This window comes from Salvelinus namaycush, chromosome 6, assembly GCF_016432855.1.
Source record: "Salvelinus namaycush isolate Seneca chromosome 6, SaNama_1.0, whole genome shotgun sequence".
Classification (NCBI taxonomy): Eukaryota; Metazoa; Chordata; class Actinopteri; order Salmoniformes; family Salmonidae; genus Salvelinus; species Salvelinus namaycush.
In genome coordinates this window covers 6,946,034-6,972,136 of record NC_052312.1, presented here as the reverse complement: position 1 = coordinate 6,972,136, position 26,103 = coordinate 6,946,034, and the positions used below count along the sequence as shown (strand labels likewise).

The 26,103-nt window shown below is 41.6% G+C and overlaps 1 protein-coding gene across 1 annotated transcript in view; it reads left to right on the top strand.

Moving 5' to 3' along the window:
- Positions 1-24,673, top strand: part of LOC120049471 (actin-binding LIM protein 2-like) — an 82,891-nt gene extending 58,218 nt beyond the window's left edge. Inside the window, exons 14-20 of the mRNA XM_038995736.1 lie at positions 3,966-4,003; positions 4,736-4,850; positions 4,977-5,035; positions 7,425-7,491; positions 8,594-8,601; positions 8,769-8,849; positions 21,044-24,673. Coding sequence (XP_038851664.1) covers positions 3,966-4,003; positions 4,736-4,850; positions 4,977-5,035; positions 7,425-7,491; positions 8,594-8,601; positions 8,769-8,849; positions 21,044-21,157 — 482 coding nt within the window. The 3' untranslated portion in view covers positions 21,158-24,673. The remainder of the gene's footprint in view (positions 1-3,965; positions 4,004-4,735; positions 4,851-4,976; positions 5,036-7,424; positions 7,492-8,593; positions 8,602-8,768; positions 8,850-21,043) is intronic.
- The last annotated feature ends 1,430 nt before the right edge of the window (positions 24,674-26,103 follow it).

Sequence of the window (26,103 nt, the reverse complement as noted above, 5' to 3'; positions counted from 1 at the left end):
GCGTTCCCTCAATCTGTCTGTCTCGCGTTCCCTCAATCTATCTGTCTCACGTTCCCTCCATCTGTCTGTCTCACGTTCCCTCAATCTATCTGTCTCACGTTCCCTCAATCTGTCTGTCTCACGTTCCCTCAATCTGTCTGTCTCAAGTTCCCTCAATCTCGCTGTCTCACGTTCCCTCAATCTCGCTGTCTCACTGTCCCTCAATCTATCCGTCTCCCTTTCCCTCTCTCTTTCTAAATGTATTTTTCTCTCTGATTCTCTCTTTCTCCCTTTCCTCTTTCTTCATCCTATGTTGTGATCTATTCTATACTATATGTTGAGGTATGTCTAAATCTGAATGATGAATGTGTCTTCAGTTTCACAGGTTAATAGACATTTGTTTGAATCTCACCCACTAACACACACATCGTATGAACATCCTCATATCCTCTTATTATGCAAATACATTGATTATTTCTTATTTCAATATTTAGTTACTGTGTATTTGTGTGTTTTCAAAAAATTTGGCTAAAATCAACTACTTCTATTGGACATTTTTGAAAGATTTTTCAAATCACTTCTATAAATATCCTACTACACCCTTTCGATTTGTTTACCAACTCATAGAAGTAGTAGAATAAGATATTGACTACTTTAAAATAGAGAGTCTACTGTCACAGATACAACGATGAGAAGTCTAACTCAGTCTTTGACCCTGCATCCTATTCTGTCAACCATCCTTTGATAAGATTCGTTGGATGTAACTGACTCTTCTAGTGAAATCTCCTTTTGATCCATCCTGTTTCCATTGACTTTTACAGTGTCACTCAGACATATGGAAAAAAGTCCCATACTTGGATGGAGTTGATGTAAATAAATGAACAAAGCAAAGTGATTATATACTTAATGTGTTTTCTAACCATTGTTTTTATGGCTTTCATATGTGTATTGTTCAGCGGCGCTGGCAGTGGCTGACACAGGGTAGAAAAGGACCCACATGTGTTGTATTTCATTAATTATTTATCCTAAAAAAGATTGGGACTTTAGTTAATGTATAGCAGTTGTTGCTAGCTAAGTGTCTCTGTCATTGAAAGTTTGATGGACTGGGTCAGCTTGGAACAGGCATATTGTGTCAATTATGGGTAGAAAGAGTCACTTGGCCCATTTCTTTTATTGAATCAGTTGAATGGAATCATTTGAGTTGAATCATTTGAGTTGAATCATTTGAATTGAATCATTTGAATTGAATCATTTGCCGTTTTATTTATTGTTTGATGTGTTTATTTGTTTATTATGATGCTTGTTATATTTGCTCTAGATGCAGTAATGAATGATGTGTTGCAATTAGGGAAAATATATAAAGATGTATATTATTCATGACTGCCATTAGTACATTTATTGTTGGATACGACATTGATCAACAATTACCATTGTTCTGGAAATATCTTTCCATGGGTTTCAGCTTCACATTACCACGGGATCATTAAATGATCAAAATGACATGTTTTTGAATGTTGCATGAATAATGACAACAAGTGATGATATGTCTGAGATATGTCGTGCCAGTTCTAATTAAAATGGCATATGTCTCGCATTGAATCTACCATAAAGTATGCTGCCCCTATTGTTCCGCTGCTTCTTAGACTATTCCATCCCTCAATAACCGTTAACTCATGCTTCTTTTTCACCCTCTCTCTCTTTCTTTCTCTCTCATCCTGGGCTTCTTTCATTACTCTCCTCTCATCTTCAGAGACTAAGGTCAAGATAGATAATATCTATAGAAAACCCCCTATCTACAGACAGCATGGTACAGTCCACTCTCTTCCTCTACTTCATGGTCTAACTTCCTGGTCTGGTCTCTGCACGATGTGTCGCATGTCACCTGTTCCATATGCTCCTAGTAGAAATTGCCCGTAAACACAGATCTAGGATCAGCTTCCTCCTCCCAGATCCTAACTCTAACCATTAGGGGGGAACATGAAACTGATCTAAGATCAGTGTCTATAGGGCAACTTCATCCTATTCCTTTCTATATGACCCATTATTCTGTCCCATCTCCAGTCTTCTTCAACGGACAAGGCTTTAGAACTCAGGCAACAGAGTCTCTGCAACCAATTCAAGTAGCCATCTTGAAATGTGCAGTAACGTTGTAGCATAGTGGGCTCGCGAGTGGCGCAGCGGTCTAAGGCACTGCATCTCAGTGCAAGAGGTGTCACTATAGTACCTGGTTTGAATCCAGGCTGTATCACATCCGGCCGTGATTGGGAGTCCCATAGGGCAGTGCACAATTGGCCCAGCGTCGTCTGGGTTGGCTGGGGTAGACCGTCATTGTAAATAAGAATTTGTTCTTAACTGACTTGCCAATTAAATAAATAAATAAAAATATATAGTATAACACACTGAGGAGGTTAGGACCTTTTCTGCTCCCTGTCTCAACTGTAGCCATATACAGGGACACATGTGATCTAGTGTCTAAATGTTGCCTGAGTTGAAAGCCTGACATGGAAAACCGAAATGGCCATATTCAATATTTTACAACATATTTTAATAATATTTGATTCATCCTGTCACGTTCCTGACCTGTTTTCTGTTGTTTGGTATGTGTTTATTGGTCAGGGCGTGAGTTTTGGGTGGGCAGTCTATGTTTTCTGTTTCTATGTTGGTTTTGGGTTGCCTGGTATGGCTCTCAATTAGAGGCAGGTGTTTGACGTTTCCTCTGATTGAGAGTCATATTAAGGTAGGTTGTTCTCACTGTTTGTTTGTGGGTGATTGTCGTCCGTGTCTGTGTCTGCGTCTGCGCACCACACGGGACTGTAGCGTTTGTTCGTTCGTTTGTAATAGTCTGTACCTGTTCCTACGTGCTTCGTGTTGTATGTAAGTTGTCATGGTTTAGGTCAGTATACATTCGTTTTTGTTATTTTGTATCCTTCCAAGTGTTTGTTTTCGTGTTTCGTCGTTTGCTTTATTAAATCATTATGTATTCAAAACCCGCTGCACTTTGGTCGAATCACTACTCCTCCTCTTCGTATGAAGAGGAGGAGGAATGCCGTTACACATCCTTTTTTGTTTCTTACACCTTTGTGATTATGTTTCGGCTCATCCCTACATGCCTGACCGTACCCATCTGAGTAGCTCATCTCTACATGCCTGACCGTACACATCTGAGTAGCTCATCTCTACATGCCGGACCGTACACATCTGAGTAGCTCATTGGTTCTACTAGTACATGTGTTATGTGTCCATTGTGATTGGTCGAGAACATGACTCACTTGGTGTTGTGGTGCTGATGGTGTCTTGGTCACTTCCTGTTCCACTTAACCCTTTGTGTATGTGGTGTTTCTGTTTGGTTTTCTATGTGTGAGTGTGTAGATGCCCAAAATCCCTTAGAGTATAAGAATGCATGTGCTGTATAATATTCTGGTTACACAGTGGATGATTATTCTACAGCTCTTCAACATCTACAATACATATGAAATATGACAACTAAATCACAGCCATATGTAGAATGTGACATTATTCTCAATTTATGAGTAACAGTTTTCAGTTTAGTTTGTATATATTCTAGCAGGCATGAGCTCATGAACAAGAGCATGCATTTACGTGTTTTCCTGCTTTATAAAAATATATATATTCACCATCTATTCTCAGTAAATAGGCACACTTTCTGTCTCATAAACTGGCCATTTCAGCAAACTGTTTAGTGCTAGTTAAATTCATACTAAACATACTAGTAATAGTTAGCTATACAACAGTACTGTAACTATGTCATGACCCATTTGGAGATTCTGGACAGGCTGTCTCGTGATGATGATGTCATAGTGTGGAGTTGATTTATTGTAGGATGCAGTCTTTCTGTGCGTACTGTAATGTAGCTGGTAGACAGATGTGTGGTACGGCCCGGTACAGTAACTGTGATGTGACGGGTTCTACAGTAATGTACCGCAACAGGAGTGTGGTTTGTAACATAATATATGACTGTTTTACAGCCTCTAGAACTTCCTGGCAAGAAGGAGACGACATCAAGGTGAGGCGTCCGTCCGTCCGCCTGTCTGTCCGTCCGTCTGTCTGTACATCCATCTGCTCGTCTACTAACCTACACATCCATTTATTCATCCATCTACATACAGTATCTATCACTACATCCATCTATATACAGTATCTATCACTACATCCATCCATCTATATACAGTATATATCACTACATCCATCCATCTATATACAGTATCTATCACTACATCCATCCATCTATATACAGTATATATCACTACATCCATCCATCTATATACAGTATATATCACTACATCCATCCATCTATATACAGTATATATCACTACATCCATCCATCTATATACAGTATATATCACTACATCCATCTATATACAGTATCTATCACTACATCCATCTATATACAGTATCTATCACTACATCCATCTATATACAGTATCTATCACTACATCCATCCATCTATATACAGTATCTATCACTACATCCATCCATCTATATACAGTATCTATCACTACATCCATCCATCTATATACAGTATCTATCACTACATCCATCCATCTATATACAGTATCTATCACTACATCCATCCATCTATATACAGTATCTATCACTACATCCATCTATATACAGAATCTATCACTACATCCATCCATCTATATACAGAATCTATCACTACATCCATCCATATATATACAGTATCTATCACTACATCCATCCATTCATCCATCTCACTGTCTATCTCTCTATGTAGACAAGGACCAGTTGGATGATCTTGAAGAGTGAGATAGACGGCGAGCCCCTCCCAGAGTACCTGCTGGACCCCAGGAAGTCTACCTGCAGCCTGCCCACTGACACCTCCCGGACCAGTGAGTAGCCAATCAGTGGTCAAACCTTACTTGACAGGCAGGGGCTCAACCAATGCATAAACTTTAGGTTAAAAGAGTAGCAAATTAGTTTTTATAGATGACAGATATTTGTTTCTTTCCTTACAGACTTCCCATACAATAAGTGTGCTTCCCTGCCAGGATATGGAAGGAATGGCATATACAAGGTACGTTGTCGTACTCAAAGACTGTAAAGTGAACACAGGCTTCTATGATTGTGAGGAAAGTAACATTGTCCATTTCTATGTGACCTACTACTGAGAGTACTGTGACACTAGTTCAGCAGGTTCACATCTCACTGCCATCGCCTCGTGTAGCGTGTCGAGTTCCATCATCGCAAGTCACTGTCTCTCTCTCTCCTTCATGAGGAATAGTACCCAAACTCGTTTGATTCGATGTGTCCTTTTGACACTTGAAGATGGTGCCGACAGACATGGCAGCTCTGCTTCTAGCTCCTAAGAAACTTTGCAGTTTTTTAGTGATATTTCTTACATTATTAGCACAGAATGTTTTTTTGTGTTTCTAAATTCTGTTCTTTTACTTTTAGATTAGTGTGTATTGTTAGATATTGTTAGATATTACTGCACTGTTGGAGATAGGAACACAAGCATTTCGTTACACCGGCAATAACATCTGCTAAATATGTGTATGCGACCAATCAAATTTGATTTGATTCCAAAAGAGTTCAGTGAGGTAATGGAAAACTCCCTCAAAAATGGAAATGAGGTGTGCCTGTCGCCATACCGACGGGTTTAGCCGAGCGTGCTAATGATTAGAACTCCTTTAAAGAGAGATGGTGATTGGTCTGTAGGCCTCTCTCGACTCGCCGCTCATTAACTAAGGTGCCGTGCTGATTGCAGTGAGAAGGACGGGCCAACTGGGTGCAGTGTTTGATTTAACCACCAGGTGGTAATGTTTATCGCCTTTTCTGTCATCGAGGGTGAGTGAGTGAGTTATGGCCGAGGGAAAGTGAAGTTCCTGTCAAAAAAAGGCTGTATTGGTCTGTGTGTCAGTAGTTGAGCTGACTTTCTGGTGTCCTGTGTCCTTTTCTCCAGGATCACTGAGCTAGCAGCCTTATGATAGTTGAAAGCAATAGATGTAAACCTATACATTAGATGTTAACCTATACGGGGTGGCAGGTAGCCTAGTGGTTAGAGCCTTGGGCCAGTAACTGAAAGGTTGCTAGATCGAATCCCCGAGCTGACAAGGTATTTATCTGTCGTTCTTCCCCTGAACAAGGCAGTTAACCCACTGTTCCTCGGTAGGCTGTCATTGTAAATAAGAATTTGTTATTAACTGACTTGCCTAGTTAAAGAAAATAAAAACAATAGTATTGTTTCAGTTGTAAGATGTGATTAGAAAAGGAAGCTATTTCAGTGCATTGACATACAGCCCTTGACTTATCAACACAGGAAGGTTGGGTGTTTTTTTTAAACTTTTGGACCGGGAAATCATGTTTTACAGCTTTCTTATCAGATTCCATGTATCACTCGTTACCACTGACTGTACAGATGGACAATAACAGAAAGGGTTATGATGGTTGTGCTACCTCTGAGGGGGTTTAGTCTAACCTTAATGGTGTGTTATTGCTGCGGATGTGTTTGTTGAAGTATGGGTTTGGGGTAGACAGAGGGGTGAAATAGTTGAAAGTTTAGCAGGAAATGAGAAATGTGGACCGTATCAGACCCCAGTAGCGTGTTACACTGAATATGTTAATTCTGCAACCGGATTGGCTGTTACTCCTCACCAACCGATGCCTGTGGCAGCTGAGGCACAATATATGGCTATGATGGAGGGGGGGGGGGCTAAAGGAGTAGTCCACTATTTTACAACTTGATGTTAGATGGCTCCTCACCCTGAAAGGAGTCTAGGGGCCAAGAGAAACTGTAGTCCAGGATTCAGTGTATTTTAAACAGGTACAGACTTCACCTAATTTCAGCCACCACAAGATACATGGAAGTGATGGGCGGCATGTGAGCATGTTCTAAAAAATGATGTTGAAAACACCTGAAATCAATTCAACTCCATATGTATCACGTCCGTTGATTCACTGAGCTGAGAAAGGAGGAGTTGTTATTCTGAACGTCTTCCTTTCTGTCCTGAGAAACACCAGAGATTCAGTTACATTGAGACTGGGACCTGAACCAAACCAGAACGAATGCACTGTAGCTACAGCAGCTAAGCCAGTTCCCCTAAACTCCATCAATACATTGTAATATTTCTGAAACAAGATTAGAGTCCGTGGGAGAAGTCTACAGTCAGTCTGCAGTAGAGAATGTGTGTGAGTAAACCTCCCTGTGATTATAGCGACCTTCAGACAGACATATTTTGTATCATTTCTCCTCGACCCGAAGAGAAAAGGAACGTAGAGAAAAACGAATTGTGCTCTTTGTTACTGTTCGGTACAGTAAACGCATGATGTCTGGAAACTGTCAAATATGACCAGATGGAGTTAGGTGTTTTGACCTTGTCTGTTTTTAGTCTAAACCGACTGTGTGTGTGTGTGTGTGTGTGTGTGTGTGTGTGTGTGTGTGTGTGTGTGTGCGTCCTCCCCAGGAGGTTGCCGACCATGTTGAGGTTGACCCAGACCAGCAGGACTCCCACAGCTGGGGAGGAATGAGAGGTAGGACCTAGATCTACAATACTAGATCTGTTAGCTCATTGATGCCATGTTGAAAAAGGTTGACCCTGGATCTACAATACTCCACATACAACACCCGTTCTGCCAGTCACATTCTGTTAAAGGTCCCCGAAGCACACACATCCCTGGGCCGCTTGTCTTTTCAGTTCGCTGCAGCTAGCGACTGGAACGAGCTGCAACAAACACTCAAACTGGACAGTTTTATCTCAATCTCTTCATTCAAAGACTCAATCATGGACACTCTCACTGACAGTTGTGGCTCCTATGCGTGATGCGTTGTCTCTACCTTCTTGCCCTTTGTGCTGTTGTCTTTGTCCGATAATGTTTGTACCATGTTTTGTGCTGCTACCATGTTGTTGCCATGTTGTGTTGCTGCCATGTTGTTGTCATGTGTTGCTGCCTTGCTATGTTGTTGTCTTAGGTCTCTCTTTATGTAGTGTAGTGTTGTCTCTCTTGTCGTGATGTGTGTTTTGTCCTATATATATAATTGATTTTATCCCAGATAAAAGGAGGCGTTTGACCTTTTGGTAGGCCATAATTGTAAATAAGAATTTGTTCTTAACTGACTTGCCTAGTTCATTTAAAGTTAAATAAAAGTTTAAATGAATTAAATGCACTTTTAATGGGAAGCAGTTCAGGTGGACGAGTTTTCGCTCAAGGATGCTGAAGCCACATCCTTTTGCCTAATGAGTTACATCAGTGTGATGTTCACCGCTGCAGAGCTGCCCCAGCATGCTCCTGCTGTTCCTCAGCCAGAGAGCACACACAGTGCCAAGCCTGTAAAAGCATACTTTCACAGAGTCTGTGTGTGTGTGGGGGGGGGTGTGTGTGTTTTGTGTCAGTGGGAGAAAGTGGGTCCCAGGCTTTTTTAAAGCCTTTGACGTACTGAGCTGGAACACAATATCTCATAAGTTATTAAAATAATCACTTTCATTTGCACGCATCTATGATTTTATTTGTGCTGTAATTGATTTGCTCTTTTATGGTAGTTTTCATACTGAAATAATTACACAGTCATTAATCTGACATTTCTCTCTCTGTTTCTCCCTCTTTCTCCCTCTCGCTCCTTTTCCTTCTCCTCCAGAGTACAAGGTAAGTGTCAGTGTTTCACATCATGTTAGCGTCATGTGTTTGGCAAATACAGTTTGATGTCTTTGGCTAAATCTATTGTAGATGACATTATCTCTCTACCCAGGCTGGCTGTAGTGTTAAATAGTTGACAGCGTGTGTTTTTTCATGTGTGCATGTGTTCCTTCCAGGTGTACCCCTATGAGGTGCTGTCTGTGACCCACAGGGTGAGGGTGAAGCTACCCAGAGATGTGGACCGTACCAGACTGGAGGTGAGAGGCCATCATATTTATTTCCCCCCCTCCCTCCATCCTTCTTTATTTCTCTCTCTGCCTCTATCTCACTCTCTACCTCAGCACTTAGGGCAAAGGGCTGAAAGAATAGATATTTTCTCTAGCTCCCACCCTCCCTCTTTTTCCGCCTCTTTGTATTCCTACTCCCTCCCTCCCTCTGTCCTGTGAGACTCCAGTCTCCAGTCCTGTGGTGATCTGGTTACCATCCTACAGGGAGACTGAGACGAGCTCTTACACAGCGCTCCAGAACCTCAGCGTGTGTGTTCTCACCCCCGTCTCATCACGTTGTCCCAATGTTGTGAGAGTAGTGTTGTGGCAACGTTGACGGCCTGCTCCTCTAGCATCACACTGACTTATAAACTAGTGATTTATCATGCTGTGTATCACCCCTAAACTTCCACCCTGTGTGTGTGTGTGTGTGTGTGTGTGTGTGTGTGTGTGTGTGTGTGTGTGTGTGTGTGTGTGTGTGTGTGTGTGTGTGTGTGTGTGTACATTATGATGATGACCAACTGCTATTTTTATTTATTTTTTGCATTGTTTGTAACTTATTTTGTACATTAAGTTGCTGCTACCTTCTCTTATGACTGAAAATAGCTTCTAGATATCAGAACAGTGATTACTCACCTCAAACTGGACAAAGATTTTTTTTTTATGAGTCCAACGCAAAGAATGCACATCTTCCCCGGCTGGGTTGTCCGTGCATCGGCAGACCAGAACAGCTACGTCTGGTAAGACGAGGGGTGTGTGTCTATTTGTCAATAACAGCTGGTGCACGATGTCTAATATTAAGGAGGTCTCGAGGTATTGCTCGCCTGAGGTACAGTACCTCACGATAAACTGTAGACCACACTATCTACCAAGAGAGTTTTCATCTATATTTTTCGTAGCTGTCTATTTACCTCCACAATCTGATGCTGGCACTAAGACTGCACTCAACAAACTGCACTCCACAAGCTGTACTACAGCAGCTCTGATGCTCGTCGGATGTGGCAGGGCTTTAAACTATTACGGACTACAAAGGGAAACCCAGCCACGAGCTTCCCAGTGACATGAGCTTACCAGACGAGCTAAATGTATTTTATGCTCGTTTCGAGGCAAGCAACACTGAAGCATGCATGAGAGCACCAGCTGTTCTGGACGACTGTGTGATAACGTTCTCCGTAGCCGATGTGAGCAAGACCTTTAAACAGGTCAACATTCACAAGGCCGCAGGGCCAGACGGATTACCAGGACCTGCACTCAGAGCATGCGTGGAACACCTGGCAAGTGTCTTCACTGACATTTTCAACCTCACCCTGACCGAGTCTGTAATACCTACATGTTTCAAGCCTACCACCATAGTCCTTGTGCCCAAGAAAGCGAAGGTAACCTGCTTAAATGACTACCGCCCCGTAGCACTCACTTCGGTAGCCATGAAGTGCTTTGAAAGGCTGGTCATGGCTCACATCAACACCATCATCCCGGAAACCCTAGACCCACTCCAATTCGCATACTGCCCCAACAGATCCACAGATAACGCAATCTCAATCGCACTCCACACTGCGCTTTCTCACACCTATGTGAGAATGCTGTTCATTGACTAAAGCTCAGCGTTCAACACCATACCGCCCTCAAAGCTCATCACTAAGCTAAGGACCCTGGAAATAAATACCTTCCTCTGCAACTGGATCCTGGACTTCCTGACAGGCCGCCCCCAGGTGGTAAGGTTAGGTAACAACACATCTGCCACGCTTATCCTCAACACGGGAGCCCCTCAGGGGTGCGTGCTTAGTCCCCTCCTGTACTCCCTGTTCACCCACGACTGCGTGGCCAAACACGACTCCAACACCCTCATTAAGTTTGCTGACAACACAACAGTGGTAGGCCAGATCACCGACAACCATGAGACAGCCTATAGGGAGGAGGTCAGAGACCTGGCCGTGTGGTGCCAGGACAACAACCTCTCCCTCAATGTGAGCAAGACAAATGAGATGATCGTGGACTACAGGAAAAGGAGGGCTGAACATGCCCCCTTTCACATCGACGTGGCTGTAGCGGAGCGGGTCCTTGGTGTCCACATCACTAACAAACTATCATGGTCCAAGCACACCAAAACAGTCGTGAAGAGGGCACGAAAACACCTTTTCCCTCTCAAGATTTGACATGGGTCCCCAGATCCTCAAAAGGTTCTGCAGCTGCACCATTGAGAGCATATTGACCGGTTGCATCATCGCCTGGATTGGCAACTGCTCGGCATCCGACCATCCGGCGCTACAGAGGGTAGTGCGTACGGCCAAGTACATCACTGGGGCCAAACTTCCTGCCATCCATCTCCTTGGCGGTGTCAGAGGAAGGCCCAAAAATTTGTCAACGACTCCAGTCACACAAGGCATAGACTGTTCTCTCTGCTACCACATGGCAAGCAGTACCGCAGCGCCAAGTCTAGGTCCAAAAAACTCCTTAACAGCATCTACCCCCAATCCATAAGACTGCTGAACAATTAATCAAATGGCTACCCGGACTATTTACATTGACCCCCTCCCCTATTTACACTGCTGCTACTCGCTGTTTATTATCTAGCTATAGTCACTTTACCCCTACCTACCTACATGTACAAATTACCTCGACTAACCTGTATCCCCGCACATTGACTGGGTACCGTTACCCCCTGTATATAGCCTGGTTATTGTTATTTTATGTTTTACTTTAGTTTAGTTTATATAGTCAATATTTTCCTAACTATATTTCTTTAACTGCATTGTTAAGGGCTTGTAAGTAAGCATTTCAAGGTAAGGTACCTGTTGTATTCGGCGCATGTGACAAATAGAATTTGATTTGATTTGATGCACGCATGTTTGTGTATTCTATTGGTCTCATTTCAGTGGGTTTAGAATATCTCTACTGGTGTGTCACTGTCCACAACAAATCACATACACTACTGTTCAAAAGTTCGGGGTCACTTAGAAATGTCCTTGTTTTTGAAAGAAAAAAAATGTTGTCCATTAAAATAACATTAAATTGATCAGAAATACAGTGTAGACATTGTTAATGTTGTAAATTACTATTGTAGCTGAAAACAGCTAATCCAAGTTCATAATTTTAAAAGGCTAATTGATCATTAGAAAACCCTTTTGCAATTATGTTAGCACATCTGAAAACTGTGGTGCGGATTAAAGAAGCAATAAAACTGGCCTTTAGACTAGTTGAGTATGTGGAGCATCAACATTTGTGCGTTTGATTACAGGCTCAAAATGGCCAGAAACAAAGACCTGCTTCTGAAACTCGTCAGTATATTCTTATTCTGAGAAATGAAGGCTATTCCATGTCAGAAATTGCCAAGGAACTGAAGATCTCGTACAACACTGTGTACTACTCCCTTCACAGAACAGCACAAACTGGCTCTAACCAGAATAGAAAGAGGAGTGGGAGGCCCCGGTGCACAACTGAGCAAGAGGACAAGTACATTAGAGTGTCTAGTTTGAGAAACAGACGCCTCACAAGTCCTCAACCGTCAGCTTTATTAAATAGTACCTGCAAAACACCAGTCTCAACATCAACAGTGAAGAAGCGACTCCGGGATGCTGGCCTTCTAGGCAGAGTTGCAAAGAAAAAGCCATATCTCAGACTGGCAAATAATAAAACAAGATTAAGATGGGCAAAAGAACACAGACACTGGACAGAGGAACTCTGCCTAGAAGGCCAGCATCCCGGAGTCGCCTCTTCACTGTTAACGTTGAGACTGGTGTTTTGCGCGCGAGAGAGAGAGAGAGATCATTGTCCTCAGTACTCCCTGTTCTCAGTGTATTCTACACACACACACGCACACATGCCGCGTACAAGCACACATCCCCATGGTGTGTGTACCATGTTGCATTCATCTGATGTGATGCCAGCAGTGCCTTGCCCAGATTCCTCCCTTCTCCGCTGTAGATGCCTGGTCGATATAAAAACCAGGTGATTGACCATCACACCATGACAGCTTGTGTCTAATTTACAGTCGACATTGCCATGGAGACGCATAGGCTGGAGTCGATCTTTAACCTTGTTGCCAACTGAATACTTTTATGATATTTATTATTTTTTTAGCTGTTCATGTTTTTGTCCTTGGGCAAAACCAATGCCATACTGTGTTTTTGTTCCATTGTATAATTCTGACATTTTGGGAGAATGTTATAGAGTGTTTGTAATGCGAACCCAGCTGGGATCGGACCGAGCGGTTGTTTGGAGGAAGGTTTCTGAGGCAAGGGATTTGATTTGGTGTGTTAAACCTAATGATAAAACGCACACACACCTGTGACCAATACAGTTCTCATGTTGAACACAATAGGTTTTGGGTCTCATTTCACATAGATTGTAGAATGAGGTCTGATAGTTAAGAAAGCTGCCTAACCAATACTTGGCTAGTGTCAGTGCTTATGGTTAACACTTTGGGTGTTAAAATATGTCTGACTGTAGGTCTATATTTGGACCAGAGGATAGCTAAGCATTAAAAGCATATGTTAGGCATTATATAGCACTTATCTCCAATATATTTCAAAAGAAATGTAAATACATATTTCCATTTTTTTTCATGCATCGGTCTAAACTGAAGTCACATTGTCAAAATTCTTCACACAGTCAGCGAAACAGAAGTGTATGTGGACCAAACTGTGAATCATTTTTTCATTGCTTTCACACACAATGCATCCAACGACAACATTCTCCGAAATCCATGAACTTTTTTCTCATTCATACTCCACCACCTGTAAAAACTATATATTTGCAGCACGTTTTCAAATGCTAACACACTGTTTCCAAAACTGTTAAAAACACATTCATAACAGAATGATGGCAAATGTCGTGCATTTCTGCAGTAACCAACATAGAAAACAGAATATTATCAGAGGCGCAGGAAATTACCATCGTTGACATGGTAATTGGCAACAATGCAATAAAACTGAGGGAAATTCGGGACAGAGTGCGGGCAGACAACATCACTGTTGGGAATGTGAATATGGTCAGATCAACGACAGACAACATCACTGTTGGGAATGTGAATATGGTCAGATCAACGACAGACAACATCACTGTTGGGAATGTGAATATGGTCAGATCAACGACAGACAACATCACTGTTGGGAATGTGAATATGGTCAGCACAACGACAGACAATATCACTGTTGGGAATGTGAATATGGTCAGATCAACGACAGACAACATCACTGTTGGGAATGTGAATATGGTCAGATCAACGACAGACAACATCACTGTTGGGAATGTGAATATGGTCAGCACAACGACAGACAACATCACTGTTGGGAATGTGAATATGGTCAGATCAACGACAGACAACATCACTGTTGGGAATGTGAATATGGTCAGATCAACGACAGACAACATCACTGTTGGGAATGTGAATATGGTCAGATCAACGACAGACAACATCACTGTTGGGAATGTGAATATGGTCAGATCAACGACAGACAACATCACTGTTGGGAATGTGAATATGGTCAGATCAACGACAGACAACATCACTGTTGGGAATGTGAATATGGTCAGATCAACGACAGACAACATCACTGTTGGGAATGTGAATATGGTCAGATCAACGACAGACAACATCACTGTTGGGAATGTGAATATGGTCAGATTAACTGTTGCCAGAGTCATAGAGAAACATAAGATAAGGATGAAGCAGAAACGGTGTGAAAGAACTCCGGTATCAATATGTCCAGGTAAGATATCTGTTCAATAACCAAACAGGGTACATACACAGCTATGCATAATGTAAAGTACTGTAAAACTGTGGATTTACTGTACTTTAGAGAGTAGTGGAGATGGAAGCCAGGCAAACTGTGCATACATTCATCTTTGTGGATAAAGCTGGATTCAACCTGGCAAAAACACGCCGCAGGGCAAGAAATGTGATTGGACGGAGAGCAACCGTGGATGTCCCAGGCCAGAGAGGAGCTAACATCACAATGTGTGCAGCACTGTCCAACGATGGTTCGCTGTTACACAAACCATTCATTGGCCCCTACAATACAGAGAGGCTCAGTTATTTTCTGGATGACCTGCATAATCGACTTGTGCCAGCGGAGGAGAGGGGGGCAAGAAACTCCCCTAATGTGGCATTCCACCACTCTGCTGCAGTCACAGACTGGTTTGCTGCACATCCCAGGATGTCAGTACTATTCCTGCCTCCAGACTCCCCCTTCCTAAACCCCATAGAGGAGTTTTTCTCTGCGTAGAGGTGGAAGGTTTATGACCACCATCCACATGACCAGATGTCCTTACTGGATGCCATGAATGCGGGGTGTGGAGACACTTCTCCTGAAGACTGCCAGGGTTGGATTAGACATTCCAGAAGATACTTTCCAAGATGCATCGCCAGAGACACAAGATGTGATGTTGATGAGAACTTGTGGCCAAATGCAGGAGAGAAGGAGAACTAGAATCCTCACAGTACTGTACAGTATGAGTGATTATACTATACATGTTGATGAGAACTAGAACCCTCACAGTACTGTACAGTATGAGTGTTATACTATACATGTTGATGAGAACTAGAACCCTCACAGTACTGTACAGTATGAGTGTTATACTATACATGTTGATGAGAACTAGAACCCTCACAGTACTGTACAGTATGAGTGATTATACTATACATGTTGATGAGAACTAGAACCCTCACAGTACTGTACAGTATGAGTGATTATACTATACATGTTGATGATAACTAGAACCCTCACAGTACTGTACAGTATGAGTGATTATACTATACATGTTGATGAGAACTAGAACCCTCACAGTACTGTACAGTATGAGTGTTTATACTATACATGTTGATGAGAACTAGAACCCTCACAGTACTGTACAGTATGAGTGATTATATTATACATGTTGATGAGAACTAGAACCCTCACAGTACTGTACAGTATGAGTGATTATACTATACATGTTGATGAGAACTAGAACCCTCACAGTACTGTACAGTATGAGTGATTATACTATACATGTTGATGAGAACTAGAACCCTCACAGTACTGTACAGTATGAGTGATTATACATGTTGATGAGAACTAGAACCCTCACAGTACTGTACAGTATGAGTTAATATGCATGTTGATGAGAACTAGAACCCTCACAGTACTGTACAGTATGAGTGATTATACTATACATGTTGATGAGAACTAGACCCCTCACAGTACTGTACAGTATGAGTGATTATACTATACATGTTGATGAGAACTAGAACCCTCACAGTACTGTACAGTATGAGTGATTATACTATACATGTTGATGAGAACTAGAACCCTCACAGTACTGTACAGTATGAGTGATTATACTATACATGTTGATGAGAACTAGAACCCTCACAGTACTGTACAGTATGAGTGTTATACTATACATGTTGATGAGAACTAGAACCCTCACAGTACTGTACAGTATGAGTGTTATACTATACATGTTGATGAGAACTAGAACCCTCACAGTACTGTACAGTATGAGTGTTATACTATACATGTTGATGAGAACTAGAACCCTCACAGTACTGTACAGTATGAGTGATTATACTATACATGTTGATGAGAACTAGTACCTCACAGTACTGTACAGTATGAGTGTTATACTATACATGTTGTTGACGGTTTTTTAATATTATTATTGCAGCCCTGGAATTTCAGTAAAAAATTTTTTTTAACTTTTTATTTGTCACAAGTAAATTACTATATGCAAAGATATAGAAAAAATAAAGTATTTTGAAGCAAATTGCTGCATTTTTGATTCATTCTTGTTACATCTACTTTAGTACAGTCAATAAAGTGAAAAGGTGTTATTCTTATTCTATAATGAAATACTGATTTATGTGAAAAATCATTCACGCTTCAAATAGAAAAGTTCCTAATTCATGTAATGCTCCCTGTTGTTAGTGTTTTGTAGGTCAGTGTGTTATGAGAGACAATGTATGCTTTCTGAGTCAGAATTGTTGCCAGTGTTATGGTCGATCGAGCTTATTTTGAGACATGTATGAAGTGTTTTGGTGGTTTGAGCGAGTTTTGGAGGTGAGATTAACTGTTTGGCCAAGATGCATGTTGGTAATGCAGACTGTGTGAAGAGTTTTGAAAATGGGGCTTCAGTAGTGACCGATGCTTGTTAGCAATTGAAAAAAACTGTAAACACTAAATAATAATCACAAAAGCAGGTTGTAAATACATTTTAAGAGGATGAAGCTCCTAGTAGGCCCAGTCCTTCAGTCTTAGGGGTTAGGGTTAGGGAGAAATGCTAACTCTCCAGATCAAGCCCTCTGTCCCTCTGTGCTCACCCCAGACAGAGTGTGTCCAAGTCAGGCCCCAGCTCTGCTCTGCTCCTCTGGGGGAAGGAGTGGGTGTGGTGGTGAGGGAACCATGTTCATGGCCAAAACCACAACAGTGCTTTCTCTCTCTCTCTCTCTGTGTGTGTGTGTGTGTGTGTGTGTGTGTGTGTGTGTGTGTGTGTGTGTGTGTGTGTGTGTGTGTGTGTGTGTGTGTGTGTGTGTGTGTGTGTGTGGATTCATCAAAGGATCCATCAAACACACAGTGATATAAAGTACTACTTAAGTCATATTTGGGTTTTATCTGTACTTTACTGTACTATTTATATTTTTGACAAATTTTACCTTTACTTCACTTACATTCCTAAAGAAAATGTTGTACTTTTTACTCCATACATTTTCTCTGACTCACGTCCTGACCATAGAAAGCCTTTATTTTCTATGGTAGAGTAGGTCAGGGCGTGACTAGGGGTTTAGTCTAGTTTATATTTTCTATGTGGGGTTCTAGGTTGTTTTTTCTATGTTGGTGTTTGGTATGATTCCCAATTAGAGGCAGCTGGTTATCGTTGTCTCTAATTGGGGATCATATTTAAGTAGCATTTTTTTCCAGCTGAGGGTTATGGGATATTGTTTGTATTTTGAGTACGTGTATGTAGCACTGCTGTAGTCGTTGTTCGTTTATTATTTTTGTTAAGTTTCACTATTAAGAAATGATGTGGAACTCAACATTCGCTGCGCCTTGGTCCGACATTCATTCTAACGAACGTGACGCTGACACCCAAAAGTACTCGCTACAATTGAAATGCTTAGCAGGACAGGAAAATTGTCCAGTCACGCACTTATCAAGAGAACATACCTAGTCATCCCTACTGCCTCTGATCTGGTGGACTCACTAAACAGAGAACATACCTGGTCATCCCTACTGCCTCTGATCTGGTGGACTCACTAAACAGAGAACATACCTGGTCATCCCTACTGCCTCTGATCTGGTGGACTCACTAAACAGAGAACATACCTGGTCATCCCTACTGCCTCTGATCTGGTGGACTCACTAAACAGAGAACATACCTGGTCATCCCTACTGCCTCTGATCTGGTGGACTCACTAAACAGAGAACATACCTGGTCATCCCTACTGCCTCTGATCTGGAGGACTCACTAAACAGAGAACATACCTGGTCATCCCTACTGCCTCTGATCTGGTGGACTCACTAAACAGAGAACATACCTGGTCATCCCTACTGCCTCTGATCTGGAGGACTCACTAAACAGAGAACATACCTAGTCATCCCTACTGCCTCTGATCTGGTGGACTCACTAAACACACATGCTTTGTTTGAAAATGATGTCTGAGTGTTGGAGTGTGCCCCTGGCTATCTGCAAATAAATACAAACACAAGACATTGGTGCTGTCTGGTTTGCTTGACCTTTTACTGCAGTGGGCTAAATCAGGTTCACACAGAGTGTTTCTTGGTAGTCTTAAACAAATCTACTTTGAAACAAAAGTATATAACCGCACACACATGGTTATGGGCTTAAAAAAAGAAGTACCATGTCAGATATAGAGTTGAAAAATATGAATATCTATCCACCCATGAGGCCAGTAGGTCATTTGACTGCAGGATAGGGCTTCTATAAGGTATTTGAAAATATTTATACGTTTACTTTTAAGTGGTATTTTACTGGGTGACTTTCACTTTTATTTGTGTCGTTTTCCATTACGGTATCTTTATGACGATTGGTTACTTTTTACACCACCGCAAATGCATTTGGTGTGTCATAATAGTGGTCTCTGATTGGTGGTCATCATTTGGTGTGTCATAATGGTCTCTGATTGGTGGTCATCAGTTGGTGTGTCATTATAGTGGTCTCTGATTGGTGGTCATCATTTGGTGTGTCATCATAGCGGTCTCTGATTGGTGGTCGTCATTTGGTGTGTCATCATAGTGGTCTCTAATTGGTGGTCATAATTTGATGTGTCATCATAGTGGTCTCTGATTGGTGGTCATTATTTGGTGTGTCATAATAGTGGTCTCTGATTGGTGGTCATCATTTGGTGTGTCATCATAGTGGTCTCTGACTAGCAGTCAGACTCACTCAGGTGGAACAAACTTAAACTTGCACCTTTTTTGTCAAAACAGAAAGGTGTCATAATATATTTTAAAAGTAATCCAAGAAGTAATCATCTGGTTTTTCAAAAGTATCTGTAATATGATTACAATATTTTTGTTGGTAATGTAGCTGACCAATTACTCCCCAATCGTGTGTGTGTGTGTGTGTGTGTGTGTGTGTGTGTGTGTGTGTGTGTGTGTGTTAGTCTGAGTTTGTAGGGGAGGGGATCCTCTTGCTAGAGGGGTTGAGTGAGTGGACCGCACTCAAGAGTGTATTTCACAAGAGATGGACTCTTAAACAGGCTGGTGTCAATAGAGAGTAGATGAGACACTGTCTGTGGTTGATACTGTAGCTACTGACACATATGTCAATTACGACTGTGTGTGCTGATAAAAGTGAACTCTGTATATTTGATAGTATCTCTCTCTCTCTGTGTCATACACTACCTGATCAAAAGTATGTGGACACCTGCTCATCGAACATCTCATTCCAAAATCATGGGAATTAAATCGAGTTGGTCCCCCCTTTGCTGCTATAACAGCCTCCACTCTTCTGGGAAGGTTTCCACTAGATGTTGGAACATTGCTGCGGGGACTTTGTTCCATTCAGCCACAACAGCATTAGTGAGGTCGGGCACTCTTTACAGGCCAATTAAATTCTTCCACACTGATCTCAACAAACCATTTCTGTATGGACCTCGCTTTGTGCGCGGGGGCATTGTCATGCTGAAACAGGAAAGGGCCTTCCCCAAACTGTTGCCACAAAGTTGGAAGCACAGAATTGGCTAGAATGTCGTATGCTGTAGCATTAAGATTTCCCTTCACCGGAATTAAAGAGCCTGAACCATGAAAAACAGCCCCAGAACATTATTCATCCTCCACCAGACTTTACAGTAGGCACTATGCATTCAGGCAGGTAATGTTCTCCTGGCATCCGCCAAACCCAGATTTGTCTGTCGGACTACCAGATGGTGAAGTGTGATTCATCACTCCAGAGAACGCGTTTCCACTGCTCCAGAGTCCAATGGCGGCGAGCTTTACACCACTCCAGCCGACGCTTGGCATTGCGCATGGAGTTAATGTGCTGACGTTGCTTCCAGAGGCAGTGTGGAACTCGGTAGTGAGTGTTGTAACCGAGGACAGATGATTTTTACGCACTACGCGCTTCAGCACTCGGCGGTCCCATTCTGTGAGCTTATGTGGCCTAACACTTCACAGCTGAGCCTTTGCTCCGAGACGTTTCCACTTCACAATAACAGCACTTACAGTTGACCGGGGGCAGCTCTAGCAGGGTAGAAATTTGACGAACTGACTTGTTGGAAAGGTGTCATCGTATTACGGTGCTGCGTTGAAAGTCCCTGAGCTCTTCAGTACGGGCCATTCTACTGCCAATGTTTGTCTATGGAGATTGCATGGCTGTGTGGTCGATGTTATACACCTGTCAGCAACGGGTGTGGCTGAAATAGCCGAATCCACTAATTTGAAGGGGTGTCCACATACTTTTGTATATATAGTGTATCTACAGATCTAGGATTGTAATTTTAAGGGGTGTCCACATAGTTTTGGCCATGTAGTGTATCTACAGATGTAAGATCGTAATTTGAAGGGGTGTCCACACAGTGTGTATTGCATGTAGTGTATCTACAGATGTAGCATCGTAATTTGAAGGGGTGTCCACATAGTTGTTGGCCATGTAGTGTCTTTCCACTCTGCTGCTTTCACAGATTCTCTCTGTCTTGTCATTCGAAAGAATATAAACAAATCTTGTTGTATGTGTGTTTCTTCCAGAGACACCTCTCCCCAGAGGACTTCCACCATGTGTTTGGGATGACCCTGAATCAGTTTGACCGCATGGCCCTGTGGAAGAAGAACGACATGAAAAAGAAGGCACGCCTTTTCTAAAGCCGAGCAGGAGAACGGGAGAAAAATAATGATAACATCTCCGGTCTACAACGTCTGTCCTGTCTGGAAGAAAGGAAGACAGAAGAAGAAGAAAAACATCTGAAATAATCTACATATGCACCGTTACAACTGAGAAACATCTCATCTCAGCCAGAATGAGGAGTGGTGGGGGTACTCAATGGAAATGGTTTCACAATGTCGCTGTAACCGACATCCAACGTTGAGGCGATGTTCGTCACCTATAGCTTTTGTATGCGAGTGGTCTGAATGTTACTGTGATCACCTTTAAGGGAGGTAAGGGAGATGCATTTACATGGTCCGTGACACCACTCCTCCTCCAAGCCTCTTCTTCTCTAATCCCTCTATGTGAGTTCTACATCCCGCTCTCCCTTAGCAGCTTTTCTAGAATTCATGTGCAGGCTTTTTTCTCTTTGTTTCTGTGTTTCTCACTGGTTTCATGTGTGTTCCTTTTACTGTGTTTGTCTCCACTTGGAACGGTTTAGTTCTTCCCTCTTTTATCGTTCCTTTCACTGTTTTTCTAAGGTCTCACTCTCTTGCTTCATCTTTCCTTATCTACCGTGTCTTGTTTAACGTCTCTCTCTCTTTCTGTCTCTCTTTCTCTCTCTCTCCTCTCTCTCTCTCTCTCCTCTCTCATCCCACCTCTCCTTACCTCTCATCTTACAATTTTTCGCTCCATCTCCTTTTCTTTCCTTCATTTTCATTCCTTAACCTCCCTTTCCCCACTGTAGCCTGTTCTAGCCTCTAACCCACCACAGATTATAGTCTCATATCTGAACAACAGATGTATCATTTTACAGCAGTGGAGGGCATGGCTACTCATAACACTGCTGCATGACAAGGCCAAAGACAGGGATAGGAAACTACTACAGTTTGACGTCAGAAAACGTCAAAGCACCTTACTATATTTGTGTTTAATTTCTCTTCATAAAAATGGAGAGAAATCTTAAGTAAAGATAAGAAAATATGTTTTAAGTTGGTCGTTTATTTGATAGCTGTGATTTGTTACAACAAGCCACTCGTAAATCAGTGAAGATAGGAGAGTTGAGGTTGGATCAGGGACAGCAGCAAGAATCATGGGTACCGGCTCTAGCATTGGCACCACTGACACCCATAGCAGATGTGTAGAGCATCAGGTTCTTTCAAGTCATGTTGTCAAACACCACATTGCCAGACACTTTTATGTACATGCCCTCCCATCAAAAAAAATACATTATTTTTGTAAGCTATTTTTGACTTGTGGAATCATTGTCAGACGTTTTTTATTAATGCTTTCAGATCATTTTCAGATGAGTTAAGACACTTATTATGCCACGCTTATCTGTTCGTTGTTACCACACTATCTAACACAGACCTGCAGCAGCACTGAAGCATAACGAGTTAAGTATTGCTTAATTAATTAATAATGAGCTCTATCTATACCTCCTTCTGTGATAGACAATTAACCCTTTCTGTGTTTGTTCTTTTTAACCCGTTTGGCATCAACTGTCACACACAGTATGTAGTGGAAATACATACATTGGCTTGGCTTCGTCTCCGGAAGCTCAACCAATCATTCAACTGTAAGCAGTATGTGACACATACTGTATATATTTGTCTCAGAGTTTGTTATGCAAGCCAAGGTATATGTTGCCCTTAGCACATGCATATGAGAGATTGAGGTCAACTACAATGGAAATGCATGAAAGTGTGTACTTGTTTTCTCAATGTTGTTGCTAATTTTGTTCTTTCATTTTGGTTCATTCTTTTCACACACAACACAACTTTTGTCCGATGAAAAGCCCAATTCAGCTGCTTTAATGTTCAAAATGTATTTATAGACATTTCAAGGGAGGATGTGGATGGTATCTTTAAATCTAATGGGGAGGTATAGTGGCAAAAATACAGTCAATCTGAATTCATATCAAATGTAATTTAGCTCCTTCTGTAAGTAAGACTAAATATAAGCTCATGTCTTCTGTCTGATTACTAATGTCAATCTGCAATTAAAGTGCTTTATCGAAACAAAAGAAACCACAGCAAATTGAAGTGCTTGAGTGTGCCTCGTTGAATGTGAACGGCGATAAAGTTGCAAAATGCATTGTCTAAAATCTAGTGTCTGCTTTCTCGAACTATGATTTATAAAGTTGAGTTTGGAAGAGTGATTTGTGTATGAATGCGTGTGTAGTTAAGTTGTACAGTTAGTTTAAATAAAAGAATAAATAAAAAAATAAAAAATGTATGCACGTATGACCGTAAATCGATTGGATAAAAGTGTCAGCTAGATGGCATATTACAATGAATACAGTTCAAACCAGACTCTGATTGGTTAAGTCAAATGACCTTTGGGGCTTGTTGACCCTCTGGCAAAGTGGCTCACCGATACAACATTATTGTAACATTGAAAGAATGTTGATGTAACGTTATCAATGGTGAGGAGGGTTTTCCCACCATGGAGGGCTGTAGGGAAAGACTGTGTTTGTTGTCTTATTTGAACAGCTGTGGAAACCATAGTGTTCCCCGGAAGGCAGAAACTAAGGACCACATATCCAGCCAGGTCTGAGCTCCGAACCCTTAGATACAGATCTAGGATCGGATTTAATTCTCCAGATCCTAACCTTAACCATTAGGGGGAAATGCAAAACTGCCCGTAGATCAGTCAGTGTCTAGGGGCAAGTTCATTCTGTCTTGCTCGTAGGTCAGGCCAGATCAACAGAGCTCAGATAGACCAGATAGTTCAAGCTAGGCCAGATTGCACAACCAGAGCCCCTTTCATCATCTATTTAGACAAACAGGCCTTCCACACAGCGTAAACAGCAGCGAGTCTCCCTCACATCTAGGTCAATATAGTGTTGGATTCACAACTTTATAGTACAGGACATCAGAGCAAGCTGCCCATAGATGCAATCTGATTTATTGTTGTTCTGCCTTTAATATAGAGACATAATAAGACTTAACATCTTGTCAATGAGTGACTACCCATGTTTTTGCTTGTTTGATTGTAATAAAAGGTATTTATGAATACCGTTCTGTATACAGGTGTACCCATTGCGCCACAACAGTCACAGAAAAGTGCCGTAGGCTACTTTTTGTTGTTGTAGAATGTCCCTTTATAATATTGCATTGACCCAAATGTTATGGAATGATTAGTCTTTATCAAATAGGATTTGATTCTTTCTTTTAACTTAACGGCTCGGCTTAACGCAAAGTCCCCTCTCTCCAAGCGCACAATTAGAATGAGGCTGGCGTTGCTGTTTTGCAATATGAAGAATATGTTCAAATGAATTTGGTTCTGTCATCTTTTGTTTTGCATTCTCTGTGTAAACCTTTAAGATCCTACTAAATAAGTATTCTAATTCCTAATTATATGGTGTGGACATACAAAGAACTGTGTAACCAACGGATACCCTATGCTGTGATTTTATGTGTACTAAACAAAAATATAAACGCAACATGCAACGATTTCTAAGATTTTACTGAGTTACAGTTCATATAATGAAATCAGTCAATTGAAATAAATTCATTAGGTCCTAATCTATTAATTTCACATGACTGGGCAATGGTGCAGCCATGGGTGGGCCCGGGAGGGCATAGGCCCACCCTCTTGGGAGACACGCCCACCCACTGGGGAGCCAGGCCCAGCCAATCAGAATTAGTTTTTCCCCCACAAAAGGGCTTTATTAACAACGGAAATACTCCTCAGCACCCCGTCAGACGATCACGCAGATAAAGAAGCTGGATGTGGAGGTCCTGGGGTGGTGTGGTTACATGTGGGCTGCGGTTTTGAGGCCGGTTGGACGTACTGCCAAATTCTCTAAAAGGACGTTGGTAGAGAAATGAACATTCAACAACTCTGGAAATTGCTGCCAATTGCACGCTCCCTCAAAACTGTGTTGTGACATCTGTGTTGTGTGACAAAACTGCACATTTTAGAGTGGACTTTTATTGTCCCCAGCACAAGGTGCACCTGTGTAATGATCATGCTGTTTTATCAGCTTCTTGATTTTCCACACGTGTCAGGTGGATGGATGATCTTGGCAAAGGAGAAATGCGCACTAACAAGGATGTAAACAAATTTGTGCTCAAATTTAGAGAGGGAAAAACATTTCTGCAATCTTTTATTTCAGCTCATGAAACATGGGACCAACACTTTACATGTTGCGATTATATTTTTGTTCAGTGTAGTTGTGGCTCAGTGGAGGACGATAAGAGGATGAAGAAATGGGTTGAAATTATTATTACGCTGTATCTAAGCCTTTTGTTTAGCTTTTGTTTCATTTTTTTCTTATTTTGCTTCACTGGTTTGCAAGAAATACTGATGTCCATCTTTAAATAAATGTTTCATTCAGTACCATTTCTTTTGACATGTTCTGTGTTTTTATGGTAACTTAAAGGCTCAGTGCAATCAGTCAAAAACGTGATTTTCCTGTTCTTTATGTATATTTTCATACTATGAGCTTGGAATAATACTGTAAAATTGTGAAAATAACGATCATGTCGTTTTAGTGTAAGAGCTGTATGAAAAGTCCGTCTGAAATGTCTGCCTGTTTTGGTGGGATGGAATTTTGGCCTCCCTGGTGATGTCATCAGGCGATTAAATTAGTTAATAGACCAATAAGAAAGAGAGTTCCAAACTTCTCTGCCAATAATGGCTAGTTATCAGTGTTCCCCTACCTACTCAGACCACTCCCAGACAGTCCTAGCTAAATTATTGCTTGAGAAATTACTCTTTGCTAAGAAGCTTTTTTTTTTAGCAATTATTATGGAAAACAATCACATTAAGGTACTTAATTGTTACCCATAAATGATTTGATATTGAGATAAAAATGGCTGCATTGGAATGTCAGAATGCTGACTGTTTGGATGGTTGTCTGAGCTGTCACTGAAATCTATTTTGTGTTGTTCTCAGACAAACTAATGTGTCACAGTAGTATCAATTGAGAGTAGCT